At 38.9% G+C, this 27741-nt stretch overlaps 1 protein-coding gene and 1 pseudogene across 1 annotated transcript; one reads left to right on the plus strand and one right to left on the minus strand.

The window, feature by feature from the left end:
- Positions 1 to 7152: 7152 nt before the first annotated feature.
- RAB32 (RAB32, member RAS oncogene family) lies at positions 7153 to 27409 on the minus strand. Its single transcript, XM_010983733.3, has 3 exons — positions 27145 to 27409; positions 12311 to 12588; positions 7153 to 8294 (listed from the first exon to the last, which is right to left on the minus strand). The coding sequence occupies exons 1-3, from the start codon at positions 27392 to 27394 to the stop codon at positions 8148 to 8150; spliced, it is 675 nt and encodes a 224-aa protein (XP_010982035.3). The 5' UTR covers positions 27395 to 27409; the 3' UTR covers positions 7153 to 8147.
- On the plus strand, positions 15072 to 15163 carry LOC116154507 (small nucleolar RNA U3; annotated as a pseudogene).
- Positions 27410 to 27741: the final 332 nt, after the last annotated feature.

Raw genomic sequence — 27741 nt, forward strand, 5'->3', positions numbered from 1 at the left:
AGCACCTTATTATTTTCAAACTATGAATCACTTTATTTTAGCATATTCTGAGCACAGCAGTTGTTAGAGCTTCACTGTCCATTCCCTCTTTCATTTCCTCTGACTTTTAAAACAACTTTAGTTCCATTTCTTTTTGCCATCTTGAATTCTATATCCCTTACTGTATTTTCAGCAGTTTGTTCTTTGTACTGCTTTCAATTTGACCTTCATTTTTTTTTAAATTTTTTCCTCCACTTCCACTTCTTTCTCTGTTCAATAAAATAGGAATTGGTGTCAGGGTGTGTATCCATTTCCTAGGACTACAGTAACAAAGTACCTCAAGTTGGGTGGCTTAAAACAACAGAAACTTATTGCTTATAGTTCTGGAGGCTGTAAGTCAGAAATCAGAGTTTCAGCAGTGGCATGCTCCTCCAAAACCTATAGAAGAATCTTTCCCTGATTCTTTCTGGTTTCTGGTGGTTTGCTGGCAATCTTTGGTGTTCCTTGACTTGTAGATGTCAAGGAACTCCAATCCTCTGTCTTCACATGGCGTTCTCCTTGTCTATGTCCTCATATGGCCATCTTCTTATGAGGACACTGGTCACACTGTATTGGGAGCCCACCCTACTGTAGCACCTCATCTGGACTAGTTATGTCCGTAACCACCCTATTTCCAAATAAGGTCACATTCTGAGCTGCTGGGGGTTAGGACTTCAACATGTTTTTTGTGGGGGACATAATTCAATACATAACAGGGTGCATCTGCCTTAAGTTCCTGATTCTGACTCATCTCTTGTTTTAAAAAAAAAAATCTTGGAAATATGATTGGTTATATAGGGGCTCCTTGGTAAAATTTTTCTAGTTAAATGTTTATCACTCTTAGTTCCTGTTCCTATTTTTTTCCTGATAACTTTGTATAAATTCTGATCTGGTTACAAAGTTGTGACATAGTTAATAATGTGATTTTCATTAAAAATGCCAAGTTATATTATTATACATCAGAATGCTTCTTAAGAAGTGATCATGGTTATTAAATAGGACAATGATTTTGAATTCAGCGTATAATACCTCATCTTTACTTCAAACTTATTTTTTAAAGTGTTACTAATTTCCCAATACTTAGGGTACATACTAATGCTACGTTAGAAATAATGAACTCCAATATTTTAAAGTGACTTCTAAAACAAATGTTAGAACATGTTAACCAGCCATGACATATTGGATATTTCATTAAAACATGGGGCCTGGGAACAGAATGAAAAATTACATTTAAGGACCTAGCAGGACTTGGCTAAATTTCTTCTCTAATATGAATAGACTGAGTGGGTGGAGAAGCTCACAGGTAATTCCATTTGACAGACCTGTTTCATTTTCTCTTTCAAGTTCACCATTAAACTTGGTTTGAAAAGAACAAGAGGGCTTCAAAAATGTACTTACAAATATGTCATTTAGTAAAGGTTAAAAGACAGACTAACTGTTTCATAATATGCAGTTCCAAAAATATCACTACTAGAATTAGCCGTTTGGAAGCTTGTCCAATTCATTAAGAAGAAAATAAATGTAGGTTTCCCTTCTTTACCTGTTGATTTAATATAGTACATGGGGAATTAAAGGAGCGTAGAAAACCTTTAGTTGTCTCCCTTGAACTATAAGTACAGGATTCTGGTGCTGACATTGCGATGGTAGTTCATGCCGGTGCATGACCACTGACTTGAGTAAAGTCTGAGTTACCACAGCAGATTCTGTCTGGCACCCATAATTCAGGACAGTCAGTCTTAAATAACAATGAGTGAAAGGGCTGGGTACAGCAGTGGATTTCATATACTCTTTTTTTTTTCAGGTCTATGATTTAAAAAAATTTTTTTAATTGGAAGGAATTAGTTTGTGATTGATTGATTGATTGATTGGAGGCACTGGGGACTGAACCCTGTATAGCTCTACCATTGAGCTATACCCTTCCCCCAATTTCATATACTCTTGATTCAGCTTAGCTTGGTTCCTCCTAGAGCTATCTTAAAATTTACATCAAGTAAGTTCTTCTTTGGGGTCCTTCACTGAATTGTGAAATGTCCAAAAAGTCTGCTACAGAGTGACGTATTCATTTCATATTCCCTTTATAGTTAAGTAAAAATGTATGGTGAGAAAATGTTGAAACATTATAATATATAAATTAAAAACAGAAGAACATAATATTTTAAACTTAGCACTGATTTCCCAATCAGTCTTCATCTTACACTGAGATGGGTCTTTAAATGTTTGAACATAAGTTGATTTTCAGTTAACAGTGACCATTATTTTAGAACATAATATGCTTAGCAGTGTATGTACTTGAGGAATGGCTTATATATCTGTCCTGTCATCAGTTCCGATTTTAACCATAGTCCCTTCCTGTGTAGAGCCAACTATCACACGTTATTTGCAACATGCATTGTATTTACCATTAATCATCTTTTTAAATAGGATTGAATAGAAATATGCTCAAGCAGTACCATGAAAAACACTCTAGAGTATATATTCAATTTTAAAGGTGTTATGCCATGAAAATTAGACTCTACTCCCAGCTGTTATAATCATTCTGAATCAAACCCGCATGGAGGTACTACGGTACTTCACAGAGCTAAATTTCCATACGGGAAAAAAATCTGGAGAACATCTCAGTTTGTAATCAATAAAGGAAAAGAAACCCATAGAATTTCATCTTTAAACCACAGACAGACAGGGAAGCAGTATGTTGAGCTGAAAGTGAAGCCAGATTCAACCAATGTCGACTTCACTTAAAGCAATTACTGTATTTCTTTAAAGTTCAGTAGGCTCTCAAATCACAATTTAACGGCATGACTAGAGCTATATAATAGGGACACAAAAGCAGTTTTCTTAAAGGGAGGGATAAGGCAGGTATAAATTTAGGGTGTTTCAAAAACATCAGCAAAATAATCATAGTATTAGAAGATAGCATTACATGTTAGACTGAACATAAACTTTATAATATATAAACACTTAAACCTTCAGAGCAGGTCTGCAGTGGGAAGAAGACTGAGAGATAATTGGTTTGATTTGGGAAATACTAATGGACTAGTAGGACGACACCAGATTGTATCCAGGTGACTTTTGGAGGCAATAGATTGATTTACTACTATGTACATAGTTCTAGCAGTATTTTGTATGTAACTCTAACCTATATTACCTACATTCCTATCTCCTCATCTCACCATACACATACACACACAACTTGGAGAATCAGAAGTAAAAGAATGGTGGTTTTATATATTTATATTTCAAAACAAAATCCTGTTTTGTAAAAGAAATAGGTACTTCATATGATTTCACATGCAAATAAAACGGGTTCTTTAAACTGTTCTTGAACACTGGCTAGAGTGAAAAACAAAAAAATTCACCCCATGCAAATACAGATGTACATTTTAAAGTCTGAGCTGAATAATTCCAGCTATTAGTCATAGGAAAGTTAACTGACTTAGAAAGTAACTAATATATGTAAAATCCAAGGAGTGTAAAATCATAAGTGATGTTATTAACTGTAGTAAAAAGTCAAGATAATTCAAAGTGGTTTTTATGTTCTTAAGTATTATGTTTTAAATGGAAATATTCCTTTTCATTTCAGTGATAGTGTAGGGAACATACTGACCAATGTAAAACGCACCACTCAGTGTGGCAGTGGACAGGCTCCTCCGTATTCTCCCTTGTACACAGAAGCAAATGTTTACCTAGGGTTGATAGTAATGGCAAATATGAATTAAAAGCAAGAGGTTTAATTTTCCTTGTGGAAAATAAGGAAAGAGGTTCTCCCTGCCCTTACCGCCTCCCTTTGAGAGTATTTACATTCGAAAACTTGTAAATTCTTTCTCTGCCTCTGTGAAGTGCATGTAAGTCATTTTTAAAGCTAAAAGACTCTTACCAGCTTGTTCAGGGACCTGGGAGCCATCTCTTTGAAATATAACCATCAAGGAAGTTAGGGTCCCTCTCTCCTAGTTTCCATGGGAGGGGAGAAGCCTAATTTTGATAGGAGCCTCACGCCAATGTGCAAGACTACCTCCCACCATAAAGACAGAAATACCTGTTTCCTTTGGATAAGCCGTTAGCTATTGCAATGGTCAGCCCAATTGTCAAGTGGACTTAGGGTTGCCTGTGACAGATGGTGCCGATTAAGTCCTCTTGTCTGAGGACTAGTTATTGTGCACCCTGAACATGTGCATGGAATGGGTCGTATCTGCCGGGCTATGTAAAAGGGTGAAATTTCTTCCTGCCTCTACAATCTCTTAGCATATTGTCTGTGATGAGCATGTTCTGGTTTCATGCTTACTCAGTAATAACTACTTTCTTTCTGTTCTACCTTTGTGGAGAGGTTGTCTGGGTTGGGAGGAAATTTTGTTCTTAATTCTATTTTCCCAACAACAGTAGTTTCACTTCTAGGCAAGACATGGGCCAGGAATATAAAGTGAACAGCAACCCCAGAGGGAAAACCTGGAGGAATCTATCAAGACAAATCGAGTTAACAGCAGATTATGAGTATCTATTTTTCCTACATGTTCTTCAAAATCAGAGATATAATCAAACTCATACATTTCTTGTGAATCTTGCTTTATCTTTTATGTTTCTTGGATACTAAGATTTGACACATGAATTGCCTCTTCTGTAAATGCTGGTTTTACATTATTTGCTCATTTTTACTCATTGCCTTCAAATTATTTTTTATTATCCTGCTTAGTAATCCTCATCCATCTAAATGAATTGCAAATATTTTCTTTGATGTTGTTATAATTTTACATATATCATCTTGCTATACAAGACATATTGATGTAATCAAATGTATCTATTTTTTCCCTCTTTGGCTTTAAGCATTTGGAGATTTAAGGATTTTTCTTAGCCCAAAGTCAAAAATTTTTTTGTTCCATACATGCTAAAGGTTTTGTAGTTTTATTCCTTGTTTTTACATTTAAGTTATTAATTTACAGATTGTATCACTTTGGGTAACTAAGCCATAGAGATATGACAGAGATATGACTTCCGTTTTCCAAATGCCTAGCCACTGTAGCAGCACTATTCAGAGATTAATCCAGCCTGTTAGAACCTTTAGGCTTCATTTTCTTCAGTGAATGAAAATAAATTGACTCCGCTGGTCTGCTGTTTAAGGGGTACAGATTTTTTAATAACATTGATTTATAAGTGGAAATTAAAGTGCTATATTTTAGGAATGTTCCTGCTTTATGTAAAATCATAGAATTCAAACTAAATAACACTTTATTGCTACCCATAAGAGGTTTTCAAAATGAACATGAACAAAAAAAATTTTTTAAAGCGGATTTCTGAGCTCCATCCCCAGAAAACTATTTCAACTGTATAAAACTATCTTAAGTGAGGCTCATTTTTCATTCAGCAATTAAGTAAGAAATTTCATAGTATTCACTTCTTTCCTTTGACCATGTATGTAGCTTACCCTTGTAGAGGAACGAAATTTGCCAACCCAGAATATCTCTTTAGCATGAGGATTATTTTAGGCTGATTATTTTTAAGAAACCCAAGACTCAGGAAGTCTTTTTTTTTTTTTCCTTCCTTCTCCTTTAACTGCTGCCTAAGAGAATTTAAATAAAGGACCTGGTCCAGGAAGAACACCATCTCCTGAGACACTGACAAAGAATATGGCCTGGGCTAGGCATGGTGAGGGGAACTGGCAGGGCCTGGAGACCAGAGTCCTCTCTGTGTCCCACTGTCTCTGCACAGCGGCAGAGTAAACATTTGTTTCCTTTCAGTCTCCATGTGAATTGCTTTCCTCCCTCTTGAAGCCCCATGCCCCTATCCCCTTCTCCTCCTCTTAGATGGCAGACAAGCCTCAATTGCCTAAATTGTCCTTGGATCTCATTTTTCTTATGGGGCCCCAAGTGTACATAATTAAATTCTTCTTCTTTTAATCTGTCTCATGTCAATTTAATTCTCAGATCAGCCAGAAGAACCTAGAAAGGGTAGAGGAAATTTTTTACTTCTCCAACACCCTAAATCCATGTTTCATGTTCAACTTGTAGAAACAGATTGTAGTGAGAATTTAAAGTAAAGCAAAATATTCACTCAGTTTCACTTCTAAAGTGTAGGAAATGATAAATAGAGTAAAATACCCCTCACTGACATACAGGACCCTGAGTGTTTACAGAAAACAATTTTTTAAAATGTATTTATTTTATTTATTTTCCTGGGGATTGAACCCAGGACCTCATGCATGCTAAGCACACACTCTTATCACTAAGCTATCACTCTCCCCAGAAAAAGAATTATTTAAGTATTGTCAATCCTCAAAATTATTCTAAGAGAAGATACCAAGTGTGGCAAACAAAATGCAAAACTCTCCACTTTGAATCCACTGCTAAATCACTTTAAACATGATAATTTCCTGTAAAAAATAAAAAACAATATACGAAAAAAGAACATTCCAAGCAGTGGAATTCAGTCTTTCAGTGACTACCTAGAATAAACTTTATATTTCTAACATTTTGGTTTTGGTATGAATATTTCAAAATACTTATAATATTGGATTCTGGAGTTTAAAAAAGGTTAAAAAGTTGAACTTTGTACCCAGTCTAGAAAAATTTTAAAATATGACACATATGTTTCCTAGAAAACAAGATTTGATGCATTTTTTTCTGAAACTTAAAAGGGTTATATTAATTAAATGAGTATTACTTAAATCAGGGTCTGCTCTGTATTCCGTGGCCTCAGAGACTCTGATTCTATAGGGGATACATGTCCAAAGAGGTTAAGGAGTTTATTTACTTAAATATATAACATATAAACACACTTGCGATTCCTACCAAAGCTTAGGTTTAATGAGAAGAGCAAGCTACATTTTATAGTCCATGATAATTAATACTTATTCTCAGAACACATCTGTCAGTGCAAGTGAAATTTGCTGTTTTTTTCCCTGCTCAATAAATGTATAGATCTCTCCTGTCCAAGTTCATACTTAATGTACAAGACCTCATTTTGCATTGGCTTTGGTCTGTCGCAAACATCTCTGAAATTCCTTTGAAAGAGATAAACTGGACCTTTCACATGATATAAAGTCTCTTAAAAATAAAAGGCAGAAGTGAACAGACACAAACTTTTCTAAGGCAGAAACGTATATACCCCATGTTACCTTTCTAGAACTACATGAATTCAAAACAAAGGTTTCAGTCAAAATATTTATTCTTTTCCTTAATTGGGCTAAATGACAAAACATATATTGTGAGCCTGCTTTAAGTTTCTCATGTATTATACTTTAAATGTTCAAAACTTTGTATAAAACCACACATGACTTAGCTTCTTCCACAATGCACATACAGAATCTCAATTTAATTGGATGTTTTGAAATAAATTCTCTCCTTAACCATTATTATTATAGCCTTGAAAACCTAGCTCCAGTTAGAACTGTGACAGCAGTTATGAGTCAGGCCCTCAGTTCTAAACACAAACACACAGGAAGAAGAGAGGAGAGGACAGACTGGGGAGAGAGAAGAAGAAATGTGCATTTATGATGTTTGCAACTGGTAGCAGCTAGATCAGGGTACCAGTGTGGTGCGAGTGCTTCTGAGTCATCAAGAAGGGCATTTTAATTGTTTAAGAGGAATAACCACATGTCACACTAGCTAGGACTGGTTAAATTACAATATGCAAGGATAACAATTTTACATGAGTACCCAAGTTTTGACTAGAAAAATAAAAGATGGCTAAACAGGAACTTCCAGCTTCTGTGGCTAAAAGTCCAAAAGCCTCCCTCGAATGTGAGCATGGAACACAGAGACAAAAATACAGACTCACGGGATCACCCTAAGGCTGCAGGGGAAGTTTTATTACCACCCCAGTGCTCACACTGAAAGCCGCACCTTGTAAGCCTTAACAAATCTTGAGGAAGTGTCATTTTAAAAGACGTTAAAGAGGACATAAACATAATCCTGAATGTGATGGCAACAACCACAGGGGCCCAGGTGTTCACGTGCGAAGGTGCAGATTCGCCGGCCGGACTCCTTCACCAGCGGGCCCCTTCATCGCAGGCTATCCTCCTGTTAACGGGCAGCCCGGGGAAGACTCACAGAGCAGCCAGCGGCCACCCACGATCCTTTCTCGGGCATTACTTCGTTCCAAGCAAGTCAGGCTGCATCCGCACGAGAGAAGCAGACGCCAAGTCAGCAACACTGGGGTTTGTTTTCCTTTTTCAGGGTCTCCGGATCCAGTTTAATACTGCCTTCGATTTCTTCACTGGGGAAGCTCTGGTGGTTCGCGAGAATGTTCTCCACTAGGAAGCGGGCTGCTTCATCTATGTTTATGTTATCCTGTAGTGCAGAAACGAGGACGAGGATCAGTTCTCAGGATTAATTCTTAGAAGAAAGCATTAAGAGTATTAACGGGAACTGGGAAGGTTTGTCAGAGGGGCGCGTTCTAAGCACGCAAGCTCCGTCTTCTGCTCCAGTACTACAGTGACTGTGGAACCCTGGTCTTTTTACAAAGGATCACTCTTTCTGATGTTCCTGTTTTAGTGTTTTAAACTTTTGCCACTGGGGTTCAATGAACTACCTCCACGGTTGAAGATGAGTCTTCGCCCTGCTCTAGATTGCCGGCCACATAAGTGAAAGCACAGAGGTTAAGAAAGTCCTGCCCTTGAACGTCTACTTCAAGTACTCGGGACAACTATGGAAAAAATGTTGAAGGGCTCAATCCACAGTAAAATATGATAAATGCAACATGTGGCCTCCCCGTCTCTGAGTACAAATTATGACTTTTAGTTGACATGTATAAACTGAGCTGAAACAACTTTGGAGGTGTGATGTCCATTAAGGATGCCCTGAGGAGTCACCAGCTGTCACGGCCATTTGTGTGACTGATTTACAAGCTGTCACTAAATATATAATAAGTAACACATAGCAAAAACTGGGTTCATTTTTTTAAGTATTCAACTTTTCAATTTAAAATATTTTCAGATTTACAAAGACACTGTAAAAATAGTAAAAATTCCTACAGACTCTTCACCCGTATTTCTCAAATGTTAACATCTTAGATAATGAGAGCGTAACTACCGAAATCAGGGAATTAGATGATGGTGTTGTGCTGGCATTGCTCTATCAGCCTGGTTTGAATTTCACCACCTATCTCAACATCCTGTTTCTGATCCAACGAGCAGCTGTATTCTGTGTCCTGTCTCCTTGGTCTCCATGAATCTGGAACAGGTCCTCAGTCGCCTCGCCTTTCATGACCCTGACAACCTTGGAGAGCACTGGCCAGAGAACATCCCTTAGTCTGGGTTTGTCTGATGGGTCCGTATCATTAAATTCAAGTCACACACTGTTGGCAGGAATCAGATGTAAGTGATGTGCCCTTTTCAGTTTATGAGGGTGCACACTTGCTTGAAGTCGTGTCTGCCAGGCTTCTCCACTGAAAAGTTACTATTTTTCACTTTGTACTTAAGCATCAATTACTTCTTCCCTAAAACAATTATTACTGTTGTGTTTAGTGGTGACTTTCTATTTCCATCATTCCTTCTCCATTTATTAGTTGGAATGCTACAGTTAAGAAGAGCTTTCTCTTCTCACTCATTATTCACATGTTTATTCATATCATGGATTACTGTTTTATTTTATGGATTAAATCCATTACAATAATTATTTACTTTGGTCCTCAAATTGTCTTGGATTGTGGAGCTCCTATAAGTAGGCTCCTGTGTCTTTCTGGCATGTCTCCATCATTTTGTGTTTTCTTAGTTTCTGGCACCACAAAATATCTCAGGCGTGTCTTTACTTTCTTTGTCTCACTAGTCCTGGAATCAGTCACTTCTCCAGGGAACCCTGGTTCTTTTCATTGGATAACAGTTTTGAAAAGCCAAATTCTGAGGTCATGGTAAGCTCACTGGCTCTGTGGTGTCATTGCTTCTAAACCTTTTCAGCAGACAGACCTAGTAAATATCTGTAAGTATCCATACACACATGGGTATCTACTTGTGTTTATCTGTTAATATATATACGTGTGTATGTGTGCATGTATGTGCATGGGTGTGTATATTCACACACAAAAACAGAGAATTTATATATATATATATGTGTATACATGTATGCTTACTTGGTATTAAGTTCATGTGACCTCTCCAATTCCACTCCAATCCACGAGCTTCATCCCAGCCTTCTCCCTTAATTGTTACACCTTTCTCAGACAGTGAGAAACCTTGCAAGACCTGTGCTATTTATTCAGGGTATCCTTTCTAACACCAACACAAGCTTTTTAACCTCCACTCCCAAGACAAGTATTAACTTTAATTAAATTATTGATCTTTGACTGCCCAATGTCACTCGGTCCCCACCAACCCCATTATACCAAGCAACTGTAACATTCTCTACCGCTCTTAGTTGTAATTGATTAGGAACAGAAATTCCCGTGTTGTGCTGTAATCAGTCACACATTTTCATGTTGGGAATCCATTATTTGCCATAAAGATGAAAGATGAAGTTCATGAATTCAAACTTGCCTTGTGGCTATGTTCCTATTAGAATTCAGATCACTGAAATTCTAGCAGAAGCCAGATTTGAAGTTAACTGCTGGCCGGCTCAGAAGCATAGGTGTCAGTGACACTTGGATAGCATTTTAAGCACGGACTAAAATTTTTAACCTAAATTTTATATTACTGTTATTCTCTTGAAACTCTCCTGGTTTTCCACTAAGGAAATTCTGCAGATGGTTTCTAATAAATTTGTAGGAAAGCACAAAACATGAATATTTCCTTTCTCACCTCTAGATGTAACACTGTCTATAAATATAATGAAGCCAATGGCTTATACAGTCTTGGGCTACAGGCCACATGACGCTACTGTTTATGAATCTTCTGTCTAGATTTTGGGGAGAAATCTGGATTTATTACCTGAATGATTAATTCAAATAAAACCTAAAGAGGAAAATTTATCTGTAATGCATTCATCTTCTCCACCAAATCTCATGCTCTAATAAACATTTACACACACCACTAACAAAGTTGGAAATAAAGCAAATCCCCTGATGGATGCAGAGAGCACAGAGCAAGTGCCTCTCTACAAAGCCTCCCCCCTGCAGTCCCTCCCTCCCTGTTTGGCTCAGTGCTCCTGCAGCATCTCTGGGCTTTGTCTCTCTTCCGCCACTACTTTTTATTTATGAAACTAAATTTTAAGATACTAGAAAATATTTGTTTAAACAAATAGCCTTTAGCTTAGCCTTTAACTTCTGCCTCCAATAGACTTTTTTTTTTTTTTTTCAATGACCCCATCATCACATTTTCAGGGTACTTTTTGTGTAATCTCTCATAGCTCTGCTTTCATTATTCTGATCACCAGTGGCAGCAAATCATTTTCCACTTTTAGGGATTCTGGTAAAGCTAAAATTAACTTGGTATTAAGTATGTAGGTGATTTGGAGGACCATGTGAGTTTTTATACATATATATATATATCACACAAGAAATTCACAGAAGGCTTACTAAAAGCTGGAACTGTGTTAAGATTATACCAAATGGTGTCAAGTTTGTCATAACAGAAATGGGGCAACATTTCATCACTCTTACAGAAGTCTTGATGGTTATTTGACCTCTAAAGTGAGATTTCCAATGGACATAGCTAATCGCCTTCCTGCACAATATTTTGGGCTTGGGGTTTTCACTCTTGCTTTCCTGTGTATCTAGACTATTAAGATTTTCAACAGCCAACTTAACCGTGTTTGTTTTTCTTCAAAAAACATTTTATCCAGCTTCTCATAATGGACAAAAGAAAAAATTCTCTCACTCTACTATTCATGGAGAGGTATGTCACAAATGTTGATACTTTACTCTTGTTCAATTTCTTTCCCACACGCTTCATCTAAAACTCTTCAAACATCATCTGAATAACACCTCCTCTCTTACCTTTTCAGTGTCTTTGTTAGTCCTGCACGTGACTTTCATCTTCACTAGGAACATCTATGTCCCTATGTTTTGTTAAGCCTTCTATAAAAATAAAAAATACTTGTGCTGGACAGTACATCTCATCCCCCATAGACTCCAGTTGCATGAAGAGTACTTCATTTAAGGACTCAAACTCGCAGAAAGTGTAATTTGTTCTTTGCTCTAATAATACTCAATTTTATTTTTAACGTAAAACCTGCCCTTCTCTTCACCTCCCCACTAGCCAGTCCTGAAAGCATGCCTGCTGCTGACTGAAAGGAGCTGTAACATATCCATGCTATGCTTCACTTTCTTCTAGGCTTCCCCAAACTGCTCAGGCAAACCCAGCTAAATACTTCATGGCTACAGTTCAGATTTACAAGTTAACAGCAGAGCAGATACAAACGCGAGCAGACCTCACCTTTGCGGAGGTTTCAAACCATCCACTGAAGCCATGTTCTTTGCAGAACTGGTCCATCTGGGGAGGATTCTGGCCACCGTCCTTTTTCTGGTCACATTTGTTAGCTAAGAGGACAGCAGGAATGGGGCTGCCATTTGGAAGATGGACTTTACTATCCAGATCACTTTTCCATTTTAAAACGGCTTCAAATGTGGAACCTCTCGATACATCAAACACGACGAAAGCACCGACAGCTTCTTTATAATACACTCGGGTCATGTTGCCAAACCGTTCCTGTCCTAGAAATACATATAATAAGAGATTCAAAATTTGTAATTCGGACAGGGTCTATATTTACATATAACCCTTCTGACCCTAAGAATAATGCTACAAACAATACCTGCCATCCCACAGCAACATACACTGGTGGGATTGAGGACACAGACACAGAACCAAGACCCACAAAGCAGAAGTGGCTGATCACGTAGACTGAGTACACAGTCACCTGGTTTCATGTTCTGGGCATCTACACCACATTCTCCATAAACATCAAGATAACAGTTTGTAAAGCTGCAGAGGCCATCATTTCCCCCCCTCCACTCCCCTTGGTCTAAGAGAAGAGAGGTACTAAAGGAGAAAGGGAAGTTGGGAGCAGAAGGAAGAGACAAGAATAAGAGAAAATGAGGCTTGCAGGAAGAAGATAAGTGTGGTGGGTAGAATGCTAGTCAAAAAGATCAGGACAGGAGACGAGATAAAGGAGCTATGTTCTTCACTCCTCATTCTTCACATCTCAGCCAAACCAGCTTTTAACTCAAAATGCAAGACTGCTCTCCTCTAAGAAGGCAGATCTGCAAACCTACTGTTTTAGAACAAGTGGTACAATTAATTGGTTGAATTGTTAAAGGAAGGATCAGCTGCAGAGTTGTTCAAATATCAATGTAATTTAAAATAATTTAACATGTTACATACTTTGGCTAAAAAGTCGACTTAAATATATCATAGGACTTTGCAAAGCATTCTCTTACTATCTGACATTGTACTGTTCTTTGGCACAGGAAGAAGCCTTATCTCATATCTGACAGATGAAAAAACATGCAAAGGTTGCCAGGCCAGGATCAGGGTGGCACTGACTAAGAAGACAGGGCTAGAGCCAGGTCTCTGACTCCCACATGTGTGTGGAAATCCGCCAGCCATTCTCGACTGTCTTGCAGTTGCCCTGACTTAAGCTTGTACCTTCAGGCTGTCAAATTACTGATTACCATGCTAAGGAAAAATGACTGACAATCACTACAAATCGGAGATTTATAACTCTTTGTCCAGTGATAAAAACATGCTCTATGATAAAACACCTTCCTATTGAAACATACGATGAAAAACAAGCTTAATCTACATTTAATTGGTAGTAACATATGCAAAGCTACCCCCTGAAATTAATATTTTCCCCTCCAAATTCTATGCCATCATACAATTTTAGATATTGCTGAGTGGAATAATGGAAGAAGAATATAGCAGTCAAGCTTAAATGGATCAAGAAAGTTCATCTGGTTTGTGACAATTTCTCATAGGGGTTTATCTGAAGCTATATTATAATAGCTCAGAGTTCTGAATTTTATTTATAACAAATGGTCACATGAGAAACCTCACTATCATGTTCATATTTTATTGGTAATGTAAATCTTACCAGTCATCTATTTAGTTTATTTGATCACAATGCTGACGTTTATAAAAAGTTAGCGTTGTACCATTTTCCATAAACACACATCTAATTGTCACACAAGGCATGCTCACCGAGGATAGACCAACTGTTCAAAGTCGGTATCACTAATTTATAGATACATTAAAATGGTTCTGACTTAATTTTAACCAGAGAGCGCACACCAGCAATAATATCCTTTTTTTCCAATTTTTAATTATATACATGAAATGACTACAGCAATAAGAGAAATTAGTCTAAGATAGTCCAGATTATAAGAAAATTACATAATTATAAGAAAGTATTCCTTTGGACTATCCCTTAAGAGGGTAAGGTGTCAAACTAGTAAAAGTATAGAAATCCAGAAGTCATAAAGCGGTATTAAGCTCTATTGAATTTGTTTTTGTTTTGTTCATATAATTACCCCAGCTATTTCTTTTTTTACCAAATCATACCAAATTATATTCAAATCTGTATTCATGTAAACTTTATGGTTAAGGAATAAGAAAACCAGAAATGTATATGACAAGAAATTTTTAAGGAGCATCTTGTGGCTTAGAATATCAGTTTCCTTAGGTTCCAAGGCTAGGATTCAAAACTCCCTGACAGTCTCAACATCAGAGTGTATGCTTTCTAATCACCACCACATACGACAAATCAAAATCGTGTCAATTACACAGGTAAGCAAATGAAAAATAAAAGCACAAACTGGGAGGAAAAAAAATACAGGTCCTATATCTGATTAAAAAAAACTTGTACTCAGAATATAAAGAACTCTCAAAACTCCAAAGATAAAAAAATTTTATAAAGTGAGCAGAAAATTGGAACACTCCACTAAAAAATTTATATGATGACAAATAAGTGTCAGAAATGATGCTCAAAATTATTAATTATTGGGGAAATGCAAATTTAAACCACAATGAGCTGATCCTTTACACCCACAAGAATGGCTGTAATTTAAAAGTCTGACTATACCAAGTGCTGGTAAAGAGGTAGAGCGACTGGAGCTCTAACACACTGCAGGTGAGAATAACGATTTAAAATAGTACAACCACTTTAAGAAACAATTGGAGAGTTACTTAAAAATGTAAGACTATACTTTCAGGGATCATTTCTATAGTTCGTTACTTAAAAATGTAAACATATACCTACCATACAACCAATGCATTCCACTCCTAGGTATTTGCAAACAAAATGAAAACACATCTATATAAAAGCATGTTTATCAGTGCTCATAGCAGCTTTATTTTTAATAGCCCCCAAATGGAAGCAACCCATAGTCACGTAGTAATGAATAAACTATGGTGTGTCCATACAATGGAATGCAACTCCACAACAGAAAGGAAAGGAACAAACTATGGATACAAATAACAGCATGGATGAATCTCAAAAGAATTATGCTGAGTCAGAGAAGCCAGACCAAGAAAGGAATAGGTAATACCATGAGTCCACTGATATCAAATTCTAAAAAATTGGAAGCTATAGTGCTACAGTAAGAGAAACCAGATCAATGATGGCCTTGGGCAAGGCAGGGGGATGGATTACAAAAGAGCTGAAGGAAGTAGTTTTGGGGTGATAAAAATGTTTGCAATCTTGATTATAGTGGTGTTTCACAAGTGTATACATATGTCAAAACTTGTAAAATTGTACAGTTTATTATATGTCAACTATACCACAGTAAAGCCATAAAAAACAGTACCTACCTCATACAGTCACTGGGAAAGTAAAAATGTAAAATGACTGCCTGGAGGTTTTTAGGACTGAGTTTAGCAAACTATATAGCTCATGGCCAAATCCAGCTAGATAAAGTTTTACTAGCATACAGTCACTCTCATATGTTCATGTACTATATGCCTGTTTCATTCTAGAATGGCAGAGTTGCAACTAAGAGTAAGTGGCTCACAAAAACTAAAATACTTGATATCAGGAATTTTACAGAAAAAAATGTAATGACCTCTGTTCTAGGGGGTTAGGAACAGTTACAAATGATTTTCTGCAATACCAAATCCAGAAAGCAATGGGGATTAAACATCGATGACCCAACAGCAAAAAGCCAAGTCCACACATTTAGGGAAACAGCTTATTTTCCAAAAGAATAGTAAGATACACTTCCTCTTTTACTGAGTTCATAACTTCTTTTTTGAAAATTCGGAAGTAATCCATTTATGCTTCAGAGATATTCCTGAACTGATAAAAACAAGTGAGAAACAAAAGTTTCTACAACACAGGAGTTTTAATTAGGGAGTGGGGAAAGATAAGACGAATTCATTTACAATAATCATCTTAATATAAAATTAAAAGTTGTTCTCTAAAAACTTAACAAAGTGAAACCTAGACTTAACTATGTTGTTTTAAAGGTTTAAGTGCATAGATTTGCTAAGCTCTTTGGGTCGTTAAACTGGAAAGTAAAGTGAACTTTGCTCTTAGACTAAGAATTGCTTCCTATATCTTTGCTATGACTTCTCCTTGGGTAGTTTTAGATATTCCCTAATTACTGTCTAAAATAAAGGATTCCTGTGGGGGAGAAAAAAAAAACTAATATTCAGGAATATTCCATTCTCCTCCACTTCCTTCTACATACATGGAGGAGCACACTGTTCTGCCTCCATTAAATAGTAGTGTCCATGGACTTATCCTGGCCAATGAAATATGAACAGAAGTGTCCTTTCCATGCAGAATCACTCAGCTGCCAGTGTTCTTGTCCTGCAGGGCAAGGCTTGAATCCTAATTTTGAGGTGATAGTATTGGATGGTAGGGCCTCTGTCAGCTTGGTTCTCCAAGTGGCTCCAGCAAAAAAAATCACCCTCTCCATCTTGTGTGGTGACACTGTGCTAGACATTGGTGAAAATAATGAAACAATGAATATGACCCTAAGGATCTCACAGTCTAGTTGAGGAAATAGACAAAGTGATACCTGATGTGTGAGGTGTAAAAGATCATATTATGGTATCAAACAAGGGGATGTTGTTCATTGAGGTGTGTAAGCTAATCTTTATTAGTCTTTTTGAAGGATACATTATCAAGAAATGCTATTGAAATGCTTACTTGTCATGAAGATATAGTATCTTAACAGATTTTCTTTATTTCTTTATTTTTGTTCTGTTACTTTCATTTTGCATGCCCACGGGGGCAGTCAGTCTAGTCAGAGCCACACTCACCATCGATGGAAAAAAATGACATGTTTAACCGCTGGATGCAGTTTCCCAGTAGCGCTGAGTCACCCCCAGGAGAAATGCGCATTCTCCCACTTACCCTTTCACAGCACATCAGGAGTCAGCCCTTCCTAGGTTTGAAAAGGGGCAAAGGATTAAACTAATGCAAAAGACTTTCACATCCAAACTAGACTTGCATTAGAATTTCACAGAATCTTAGATTGTTTTTTAATTTTAGAAAAGAATATAAAAAAAATACTCTGAGAGATAGCCAATCAACCATTTTAAGTTTAGTCCAATCATTATTCCAGGATTCTACATTCCACAAATACAAAAATAAAAGCAGGAAATTCCTACCATACCGAATGCTACTGGATTGTGTCCCGTGATGGGAGAGGACTAGGTAGAGGAGAAAGTCTGCAGTTATTAAATATAAAGACAGCTGCATACATTTTGTTGCATGGTGTGTGTATATGTGTGCGTGTGTGGAGTTAAAGTGTACAGAAATATGGAAACTCAGCAGAACCTGGGAGATCTTCCTCTTCCCGGGTCTGTAGAAGGGAGGGGAGAAATCTGAGCAACACCATCTTCTTAGACCAGAGCTGTAATCATTTCCTACAGGAAGGGGAGGGACCACTTTATGCCTGTCTGACAAAACACTTTAACAGACAATATGATAACAGAAGATGACACTCCAGATTATCTAGTCCAACCTCTCCTATTTTATAGATAAGAAAACAAAATCCTAGGGAGATGTAATTACTCAAACGTCTTAGGTTGATTTGTTATTTAATGGGCTGTTCGATCTGTTACCCAAGTATTTTCTGGAGTGTACACTGCTCTACATGTCCCTATATTTCCAAATAGATCCAAGGTAGGATCAGCCTAGGAGTGACTTTCCTTAAGGATAGCACAGCCCCGCTACAAAAGTGAGAGCCTTGCTCTATGTCCCCTAGTGCTAAGGGAAGTGCTCCACTGCCAAGTGCATTCGCTACCTGAACCTAGGGACAGCCTTTTTCATCCATATTGCTGGGGCACACTGCCCGTATATTCCATATGACTATGAAATGTGTTATCCTTTAAAAAGATGTTTTACTTCCTTCTCTAGAAGAAAGAACCTTGATTATAACTCGACATCTTGGCAAGGAGAAAGGAAAAAAAAGAGCACAGTGCTTAGTCATCTAGGCTCAAAGATATTTAAAGATGCACAGCTTTGTACATACCCAAATGGATGAAACTTAAGGTATATATGTTGGCAAAAGGATTAAAATGCTTCTCTAATATTTGGCATATCAAACACTAATGACTTTGAAAAGGAGCTGAGACAACATAATACATTTCCAAGAATACACACTTCAATTAAGGAAAAGAAAACCACAAAAACAGTTTGCCATATCTCTTTACATCTCATGTGAATTTTCAAAAGGAGAGTATTTTCTCTCTAATTTAACAAGGAAGGCACTGCCTTCTGAACTGTTACCAGAAACAAAGGCTTCTGAACTGTTACCAGAAACATAGGCCAGAGATGCTTTCTCTTATGATTTTAATTACTGGTTTTGTTTTTTAATGTTTGTCTCAGTATTTTATGTTCATGCCCCCGTTTGATAGATAATCCAAATGTCACTTAATGTTATTTGAAACTCAAAATATAAATTACACAATGAAACACAACATTGTAAAATGATTATAAATCAATAAAAAATGTTAAAAAAAAATTACACAATGAAGAACAAATCAGAACAAGAGGACAATTGATGCTAGTTTTCCAAGTATAAACACTTACACTTTCCCGCCCACTTAAGAAGCACTGAGCTACATACTCTTGTTCAAGGTGATTGGGTGAAAAACTAGTGCATATTAAAGTCCTTTCAAAACAAATCCTTAAGTTTCGGTCTGCATTTCAGAGATGAAGCATTTCTAATAAGCTTGTGTGGTTGGTGGATAATAGATCAAGACCCACTCAAAATTTAATTTAAGTCCAGTCACTGGTTCTAGAAGGATAATTATCTAGCCACTAAAATTTTATATAGCTTGATAATGGGTCTTGGGTTTTATATGTAAGAGGCTACAATTGGTAGCCACATAGGTTTTGTTATTTTTAGTGGTTAATGACTCGGCCTACTACTAGTTTTTAAAGCCATTATAAGCATGCTCCAGCACTACACTTAAATATTTAACATGCTAAAATTATAGGAGTTGTTAGAAGAAAAAAAATAGGTTATTACTAAAGATTCACCACAATACTAAGCAATAAAACCATGTAACTAAAAACAGACCGTACTGCTAGTTGCCCATTTTCCTCCAACTGGCTTGCATAATTTCCCACAAAACAAGTGGCTGTAACCTTTGGAGTCAGAAACTGGAGTCAGAAGTATCTGAATTCGTGCCCTAACTCTGCAAATTCTAGGCATACAGAACTTGGGAAAATCCTTTAACCTTCCTGAGTCTCAGTTTACTCAACTGTGAACTGAGAATCATTCTCATTTCTCCAGATTATCATCAAGTATACATGAAAATAAAAGTAAATCAAATGACAGCGTCCAGAAAACGACTTCTAATCGGCGGTAACTGTTGTTACATGAGAGGGTCAATGACCAAAAGTTCCCAAGTCTGGGATTCTATGCTTACATTTGGAAATCTATTTCCACTTGGAAAAATAAGCATTATGGAGAAAGAGGCCAAGTTGCTATTTAAGTCAGGTACAAATTTTTCACTCATACCACCACCTTCTGAGATTGAGATTAAACCTGTCTGTCAAGCAAAAGAGGAACAAAATTGAACACAGAAAAAAATTTAAAATACCTAAACTAAATTAGGAGAACAAACTGCTTTTGAGATGGTCACTGAGCAGTCTTCAAAATGACCTACTCCTAGACACATGCCAGTTCAGGCTCTGGATTTTTTCTTTCTCTTAATTTGAGACAACCAGGTTTTTGTGGTTTTTAGGCCACAGTGTAAGGTCTGTTATTTTCAACTATTTACATCTTCTGTGGTGACTGCAAAAAGAACAGCTGACTTTAATCAATCTAAAATAAGGAATTAAATCAAAATATCTTTTTGGTTTGTGTCCAAAGCCGTAACAGTTTTGAAGGTTTAAGATACTGGCTTTTCCCTTTCTTAAGTAAAGCGTTCAAAGAGAGCAAGACAAGTACCATATCTGTCCTGTAATTTATCTCGTCCCCTCACACCACCTCTTGAGACAGCCAGCGATAAGGAGCAGGTGATGTGGACCATACAGGAAGTAAGGGTCACGGACGGTGAGCATGAGGGAGCCCCGGGAGCAGCAGGCTCGCCCGGGCAGGTGGAGAAGTTCTGGAGCACGGGGAGAGGGTGGCTCTGCTGACAGCGCACAACAGAGCCAAGACAGAACAACTGTTCTCAACTTGAGTTTAAATCAGGTCACCCATGGTGCTTGGTGAATCCCGAATTTCCAGGCCCTACCTCTAGGAATTCTGACTTGGTGAGTAGGGGAGACTGCTAGTGGCCTCCCCAATATCCTTTCACAGAATTTGATTTGGGGAAGCAATGCATCCAATTTAAAAACAAACAAACCAACAAACAAGCCCTAGATTTCCTAGCTGCCCTTGCAGCAAGGCATGTGTGTTTGACTGGACCACAAAGATAAAAGATTCGGCTAGTGATCAGCAGAGGGGTGAAATGGAGCTTCAGTCCACGAAGGATGAATGGTTCTGCTCACTAGCCTTGGACTGACCGTCCAACCGCAGACTTACTAGGTGACAGACTTAACGTCTCTCTTGTGGAAACCATGATGTTTGGGGATGTTTGGCAGATGAAGCCAAATCTGCTTAGTTAATGCTGAAGAATCCGCATTTTCAGCACCTCAGGCAAGTCAGATGGACGGGGTTCCATACAATCGCACTAAAAAAACCAATATACAGAGCTTAATTTCAAGAAGCAATAAAAAATCAGAAGATGCTTAAGGAAAGTATAGAAGTGGACAGGAGTGAAGAGAATGGGAAAGAAGAAAATGTAGGCTCACCTGTCAGTTAGACCAACTGGCAGCCTTAAACTAAACCACTGCTCTACATTTATTTTTGTGGTTTGTCTCTCTCAAAAAAAGTGAAGGAATCACATGTTTCTAACCTCCTCGACTGCAAAAAGTGTAAAAAGCTCTTTTGAAAATATAATTGAATAGAATTCTAAAGCACCTTCTTGATCTTTTCTCTCACCCTCCAGAAATCTCCCCCATATGTCAGCACTTTTTCACCATATAAGAGACGATCCCCACAAACCATAGTACAGCTTAAGACTTGTCGGCTGAGTCCACTCTCTATTAGTTAAGTGTTGATTAAGTGTGAAATCCTCACTATTTTGAGAATATGCTATTCTTGGGCTCCAAATTTAAGGCCTTCAAAGTTTTCTTCTTTGGAAGAGTACTTTCTCTCATCTCTCAATCTCTTTTAATAAGTGGCTAGAAACATGTATTAATCGTATTTTTTGTTTTCTATATTTTATGATGCTTTGAAATCTTGGGGCCTTGTGGACCAGGGGAGGGACTGCCCACCTGGCCAGGGTTAGCTGCTACTTAGAGGGAACAAACAATTTGCTGAGAGCACATCTCTGATTTGCAAATCAACCAGTCCTGAGTCCTTACCCTCCCTCTGCTTTCTTCTTCCAGGCTCCTGCAGTCCAGGACCACTATCCTCCTGTTCTAATCACCTCATGGCCAGGTACTAGACAACTAGGGACCATCCCTGTAGCCCAGAGCCCAATGACATCTTTCAAACTCTCTAATCCTACAGTGTCTCGCCCACTCCTTCCTGCAAAAACCACAATGACAACAATGGATCTCGCCCCTGCTTGGCTTTCTCCTTGCTCCTTCTGCCTCCTGACCGAGCCTGCTGCTTCCCGACATGGTCCTGCATGCTGTGGGATGGTCCCTCCTCTTGGGGACTATGCGTAAGAAACTATTTCTTCCAGTGGCAATAGTCTCCTGATGTGTTGACCTCATCACACTTCAATAAAAACAAAATCTTGAGTACATTTTAGAAGAGAGTAAGAATCATTAAAATTTACATATCAAAAGCTTAAGAAAATTGGAAGGTCAGGATAACATATACATAATGGATTAAAATTGCTCCTTAAATGTATTTGAAAATAACACTGCACCCCTGGCACAATGCATGGCATACAGGCTTAATCAGTGAGCTCACGGAGTAGACCAGGCAGACTGCGGTAATTATTACCTGGCTTTTCCAGGCTGTGCTCTGCAACCAGATACCAGGAAAAAAACAGCTTTGATACTTCAGAAAAGTCCACAGTTTAGAAACAGTCTTTCAAAATGTACCAAAAAATGATTAAGCCAATCAAAAAGTGTCTACCTTGTAAGTATTATGCTTCATAACTAAGTATAAGTACTGGAAATTCTGGATTGATAACATAAAGAGGGGGTATGCATTATGATGGGTATCAAATGTGAGTCTCTCCAAAATAGGGGTGACCAGAATGTCTGCAAATTTAAACAAGAGTTTATGCTACTGTTTTGAAACCAGTGAACCAAAAATCCACTCTAATTAGAAACCTTCGTTGTCATTATCTCAGAGTCATGAGACCTGTCTCTGTGCAGTGCCACAGATTACCTGTGTTTTCTTGGTCAACTTACCACACCTCCCAATATTTAGACTATGGTGTCTTGCAATGTTGACAGCCCAGTTCAGACAGTAGAATAATTAGGCAAATGGTTGGGAACCCAGTCAAGGTTTAGTATTTCTTGTCCGCACTTGGCTGTCTCTACCTCTAACCTGAGGACCTGTTAGCTTATGCGGGCTAACTTAGGCAACTAAGAATGGTAACATTTAAAAAAAGGAAAAGCAACAGGCATATCATTATCAGGGGAAATTTTGTGTGCGATAACACAAATATGTTGTTATGCTGAAATTCCTGCCTGGGCAATTGTGAAAGCAGCGTCTAGACTGTGGCACCCAAAGGTATGTCAAAACTCACATGTCGAGGAAGACTTAAAGTTGTCAAGTGGAACAGCAGGCATTGCTTGTAATTCAGCACAGAAATTGAACCAGAATGAGGCTGAAGACAGCAAGATTGTACAAGAATCTACAAGAATCAGATGTAATAAAGATTTTTTAAAAATCTCTTTAAATGAGTTATTAAGTAATTGGCCACCAATAAGCCCTAAGAAAGTTACTGTAGTACTCAGTGTTTAAGACAGAGACTCTGGATAACAGACTAATTCTTCAAAGCACCGCTTCATATTTAGATAGATACTCTGAAGGTCAAGAAAGCATAAGAAATAATATCCCAGATTCTTGCTCCTGAAGAGTTGGAAGGTTAGCAAAAGAAGACAAGAGACCTCACTGGGTGTAATAATTAGCAACACACAAGACAGAACAACAAAGTCAGGATCAGTATTCTATTTCCAGATGGGAATCAAAAAAATAAAAAGTGAATCTAAGTATGATTTAGATAATTTATGATGTCTTCCAAGCATGCACTTTAAGCTTTGGTAAATAATATTTACATGAATTTCAGACTACATTGTTCCTGATTTGCTCTTTGGCCCAAAGGATTATTACTCTGATTTTTACAAAGAAATTTAGATCCTAAAAAGTGAAGGGTGGCAGAATAGGCCACCCCCAAAAATGACACTTTGGCATAAGAATTATTTTAACTAAAGGCACTTGAAAAACAGTAAATGCATGAAGGTTGCTCTAATCTCCCCCTTTCCTTCCTTAAATCAAGAGAGAACTCCCTTGTGAAAGATGTCCTCCCTAGACCAGGAGGAAGGAACATTCTCATCACCAGAGATGGGGAGTCAAGCTGAGAGAATTCTGTATAAACAGATCTTGTTAAAATAACCCTTTATCTTCCTTTAACCTTCCCACAGAGGTTGATTTTTTTTTCTACAATTGCCTCTCTCTATTCAACCTAGCATAAAAGCATTTCGATGTTGCTACTTTTGTTGGATCTTCATTTCCTTATGAGGGCTCCTGTGTCACAGAATTCTTAGATTAAATAAATTTCTGCTATTAACCCATTTCACATTAATTCTCAGGCCCAGATGAAAGCTCTAAGAAGCTAGAAATAAACTTTCGCCTCCCGGCCAAAAGCAAATCACTTCAATGAATATATGAAGCCTAAATTATTCTATCTAAATGGACAAACTTAAAAAAAGAAAAAAAAAAAAAAAGATTTGGCCAGACCAGCCATTCAACCTACCTGGAAATGTCTAAAGTTGCTAATAAGATTATAATAAGTAATGAGCCAAATACTACTTCATTTATAATAAGTGTTAAAAGGAAGATCAGTATGCATCTTAATTTAGTATGCATTTACTAAACTCCCTTTAAAATCTTATCAGAGACTTCAATATTCTAGTATATTTCAGTGATGTGTTGAGCAGCAGCCTTAGAGCAGGTACACAGTAAAAGAGAGCGACTGCCGAAAACAAAAATTGTATTAAATTGCATCTGTATTTAAAGCTACGTTCATTTAACATAACAAGAAAGGATTTGTAAGGCATGCACCCAAGAGTCACCATGGTTCTTAATTTAAAAAGCTTAGCTTAAACTCCTTGATCACATTTATAGAAAACCTTTGGACAACTCCTGCCCGTCACAGCCACCAAAGCTTCCAAGTATAGAGATTTGACATAATTTCTTTACCACCTTTCCCATCTTTAAACAACAAAAAAAACTTACTAGTGACAACACCACACCTTAAGTTAATCATATCAAGTGGCCAGTGCCACCTATTATTTTGCAATCAAGGACTGTTTATCTCTTCTGAGAATTAAATATGATTCAACTTTGTTACTACATAAGGCAAATATGTTTAGCCATGGGGGAAACTTTTTGGAGTGGCCTTCAGTTTGCCTTCATTACATCATTCCTACTTCATTCAAATGGTATGAGCTAGGAGTCACCAGTGGCTCAGACATTCAAACCAAATGTAGTTAATGATGGAGCTTCCTGAACGTTACATTAAAGCCAAGTTATTTTTGCTCTTAGTTTCCTTATATATTAAAGCTCCACCTCTGAAAACTTGATTTATAAGATGAGCTTAATAATTTCCAATTAGCTCATAAGTTTACCTCCAGTCTTGTTCATTGCTGGTGTGTACCTGCTGAATGGTTATCTAATATCCAGGAATCCCTTTTGGAGATCTGAAAGGTCTGCCTTCTTCCTGGACAAGCTCAAGTTTTGGATTTAGGCAAATGTGCAAGGATATTCCAGCTAGACCGACATGTACCAGAGTCTGGTAAAGAGTGACTATATCCCCTTCCTGGCAAAATAGGTCTGTTCAAGCAGGATGAAAAAATAGGTGACATCCAGAAGAAAACGCTTACTCATGCTTCTGTTTTCCCAAGTCTCCAAATATAAGCATTTTTCCTTGAGGTTTAAAAACACAACTGTGCCACAAAAGTCTTTTATTGACCTGCAATAGGACCCAATCACAATTTAATTGCTAACTGTCACATTATTTCACATGAAGAATGAGGTAAAGTCAACAATCCTCCTAGGCCAGGATTTTAAAATCATCTTCATGGAAACCCAAGGCTCCACTGAAAATTCCTGGAGAATGACTCTCACTTGGTAAAGCAGCCTTTACAATCCATGACTTTGTCAAGAAGCAGTATCACTGCTCGTAAGTGCTTTGTAAAAAAGCAGGAAGTGTTTCGAAAGAAGCCTCTGGCTTCAAAAGATGACTTTTCAAACGGACTTTTGGTTTTCTGAAACCCAAAGAGGAAAAAAAAAAAAAGCTGAGCCCACGGCTGATTATCCCTCTTTCTCAGAGGGACTGACAAACAAATTTATTCCTGTATCAGACATAGAGAAGCCTGTTCTTAAATAAATGCACATGTAAGTTGTAATTCTTCAGTATCTTCTCATATGTAAAAAACACTACCGGGCAAACAGACCTGTGGCCCTCGACTCTGCTACCAGCTGGGTGACCATATCTTCTACCCGTTTCAGTTATGCATCTGGAGGACAAAGGATGGTCTCTCCATCCCTGAACATGCTCCCATCAAAATGCTCTAAGATAAACTGAGCTTCTTAACAGTGATTGAGGAAAGCAACTCTTGGTACCACTTCCATATTGAAACTTTCCAAAAGCTAACAACTTTTTAAATGTGCACATCCTACCCGCCACACCAGCCAGAGTTCGTTTTCATAAATCAGAGCAAGGAGAATATGTACCCCCTCACATAGGGGTTTTATGCTCCAAAATGGTAACTGAAAGCAAATGCCAGGGCAACAATATATGGGGCAGGAGTTGGGGGACAGAAGTGGGGCTAGGTGTTGGTTTAGGGAGGGAGGAATGTCACCTTTCCCAAATTCTCTCCTGGGTGGCAAAGGAATGAGAACATGGTATATGGTGAGTGGGGTTTCACTCACAACGAAGCGTCTCAGACTCAAGGTGGTGATGGAAAATCTGAAAAGGAACCTGGTTTCTGGTCTTGGTTGTGCCACTAACTAGGTGCCTAACTTTGGGTAAGTCATTCAGCCACTTTGAACCCCAGCTCTTATCTGTGAAACGTTAACGGGAATGAGAGGAGCCAGGAGTCTTCCCCTAACTCTTCCTTGGCAAGATTCAGAGTGAAAACTTCAGGATAAGCCCTCATGGCTTTCCCCACTCTGGTCAGGTGAGAGCCCCGCAGTACAGGGCCCCCTTTCCATCTCTTAAATACAGACTTAGCTGAGGCATCTAACCAGGCTTATTTATTTATGCACTTATATATCTTACCCTGCTTTAAAATTCTACTACTGCTCGTTCCATTGTCCTGACCCCACTGGAGTCCACTCAACCACATCCCTTTCCGTCCTTCTAAGTGATTTAGTCCCTTTCTTCTAAACATACACAGGCTGCTGAGTTCAGGCCGAGGACAGAGAGGAGAATGGGGACCGCGTGGACCTGAGTGCCCCTGGCTCTCGACGGCTGGAAAACCTGGCGGGCGCCCCCTTCCCGGAGGCCGCCGCCCGCCCGCCGGCTCCGGTGTCCCCGCGTGTCGGCGGCTCTGGGCACCCGCTTACCCGCGATGTCCCACAGCTGCAGGCGCACCAGCGTCCTGCTGTCCCAGTTGAGGACCTTGAGGGCGAAATCCACCCCGATGGTGGCTCGGTAGTGCTGGGAGAAGAGCTGGTGGACGTAGCGCTTGATAATGCTGGTCTTGCCCACGCCGAGTTCGCCGATGACCAGCACTTTGAAGAGGTGCTCCCGGGTCTCGGGCACCGCGGCCGCGGCCGCCCCCCGGTCCGGGTCCCCGGCTCCCCCGCCCGCCATGAGCGCCCCCGGCCCCGCTCAGCTGGACGGCCGCTCTCGGCGAGCTCGGGCTCCGCGCCGGGGCCCCCGCCCGGCCGCGCCCTCCCCGCGGCGCCCGCGGAGCCCCCGCGGCCGTCGGAACTTCCCCGAGGCCAGCCGCCCTCCCCGCCGCGCTCGCCGCACCGCCTGACCGGTCACAGGACCCGGAACCCGCCGCCGCCCGCAGCCCGCGCGGGGCGGGGAAAGGGCCGGGGGCTGGCCTGGCGGGGGAGGCCCCGGCGAGGAGGCTGCGCTCCGGGCGCGCCGGGCCAGAACGCGGGGCACTTCCTCTCCGCGGGCTCCCCTCCTCGGGGCGGCGCTGAGCTCGG

Source organism: Camelus dromedarius, chromosome 6, assembly GCF_036321535.1.
Source record: "Camelus dromedarius isolate mCamDro1 chromosome 6, mCamDro1.pat, whole genome shotgun sequence".
Taxonomy (NCBI): domain Eukaryota; kingdom Metazoa; phylum Chordata; class Mammalia; order Artiodactyla; family Camelidae; genus Camelus; species Camelus dromedarius.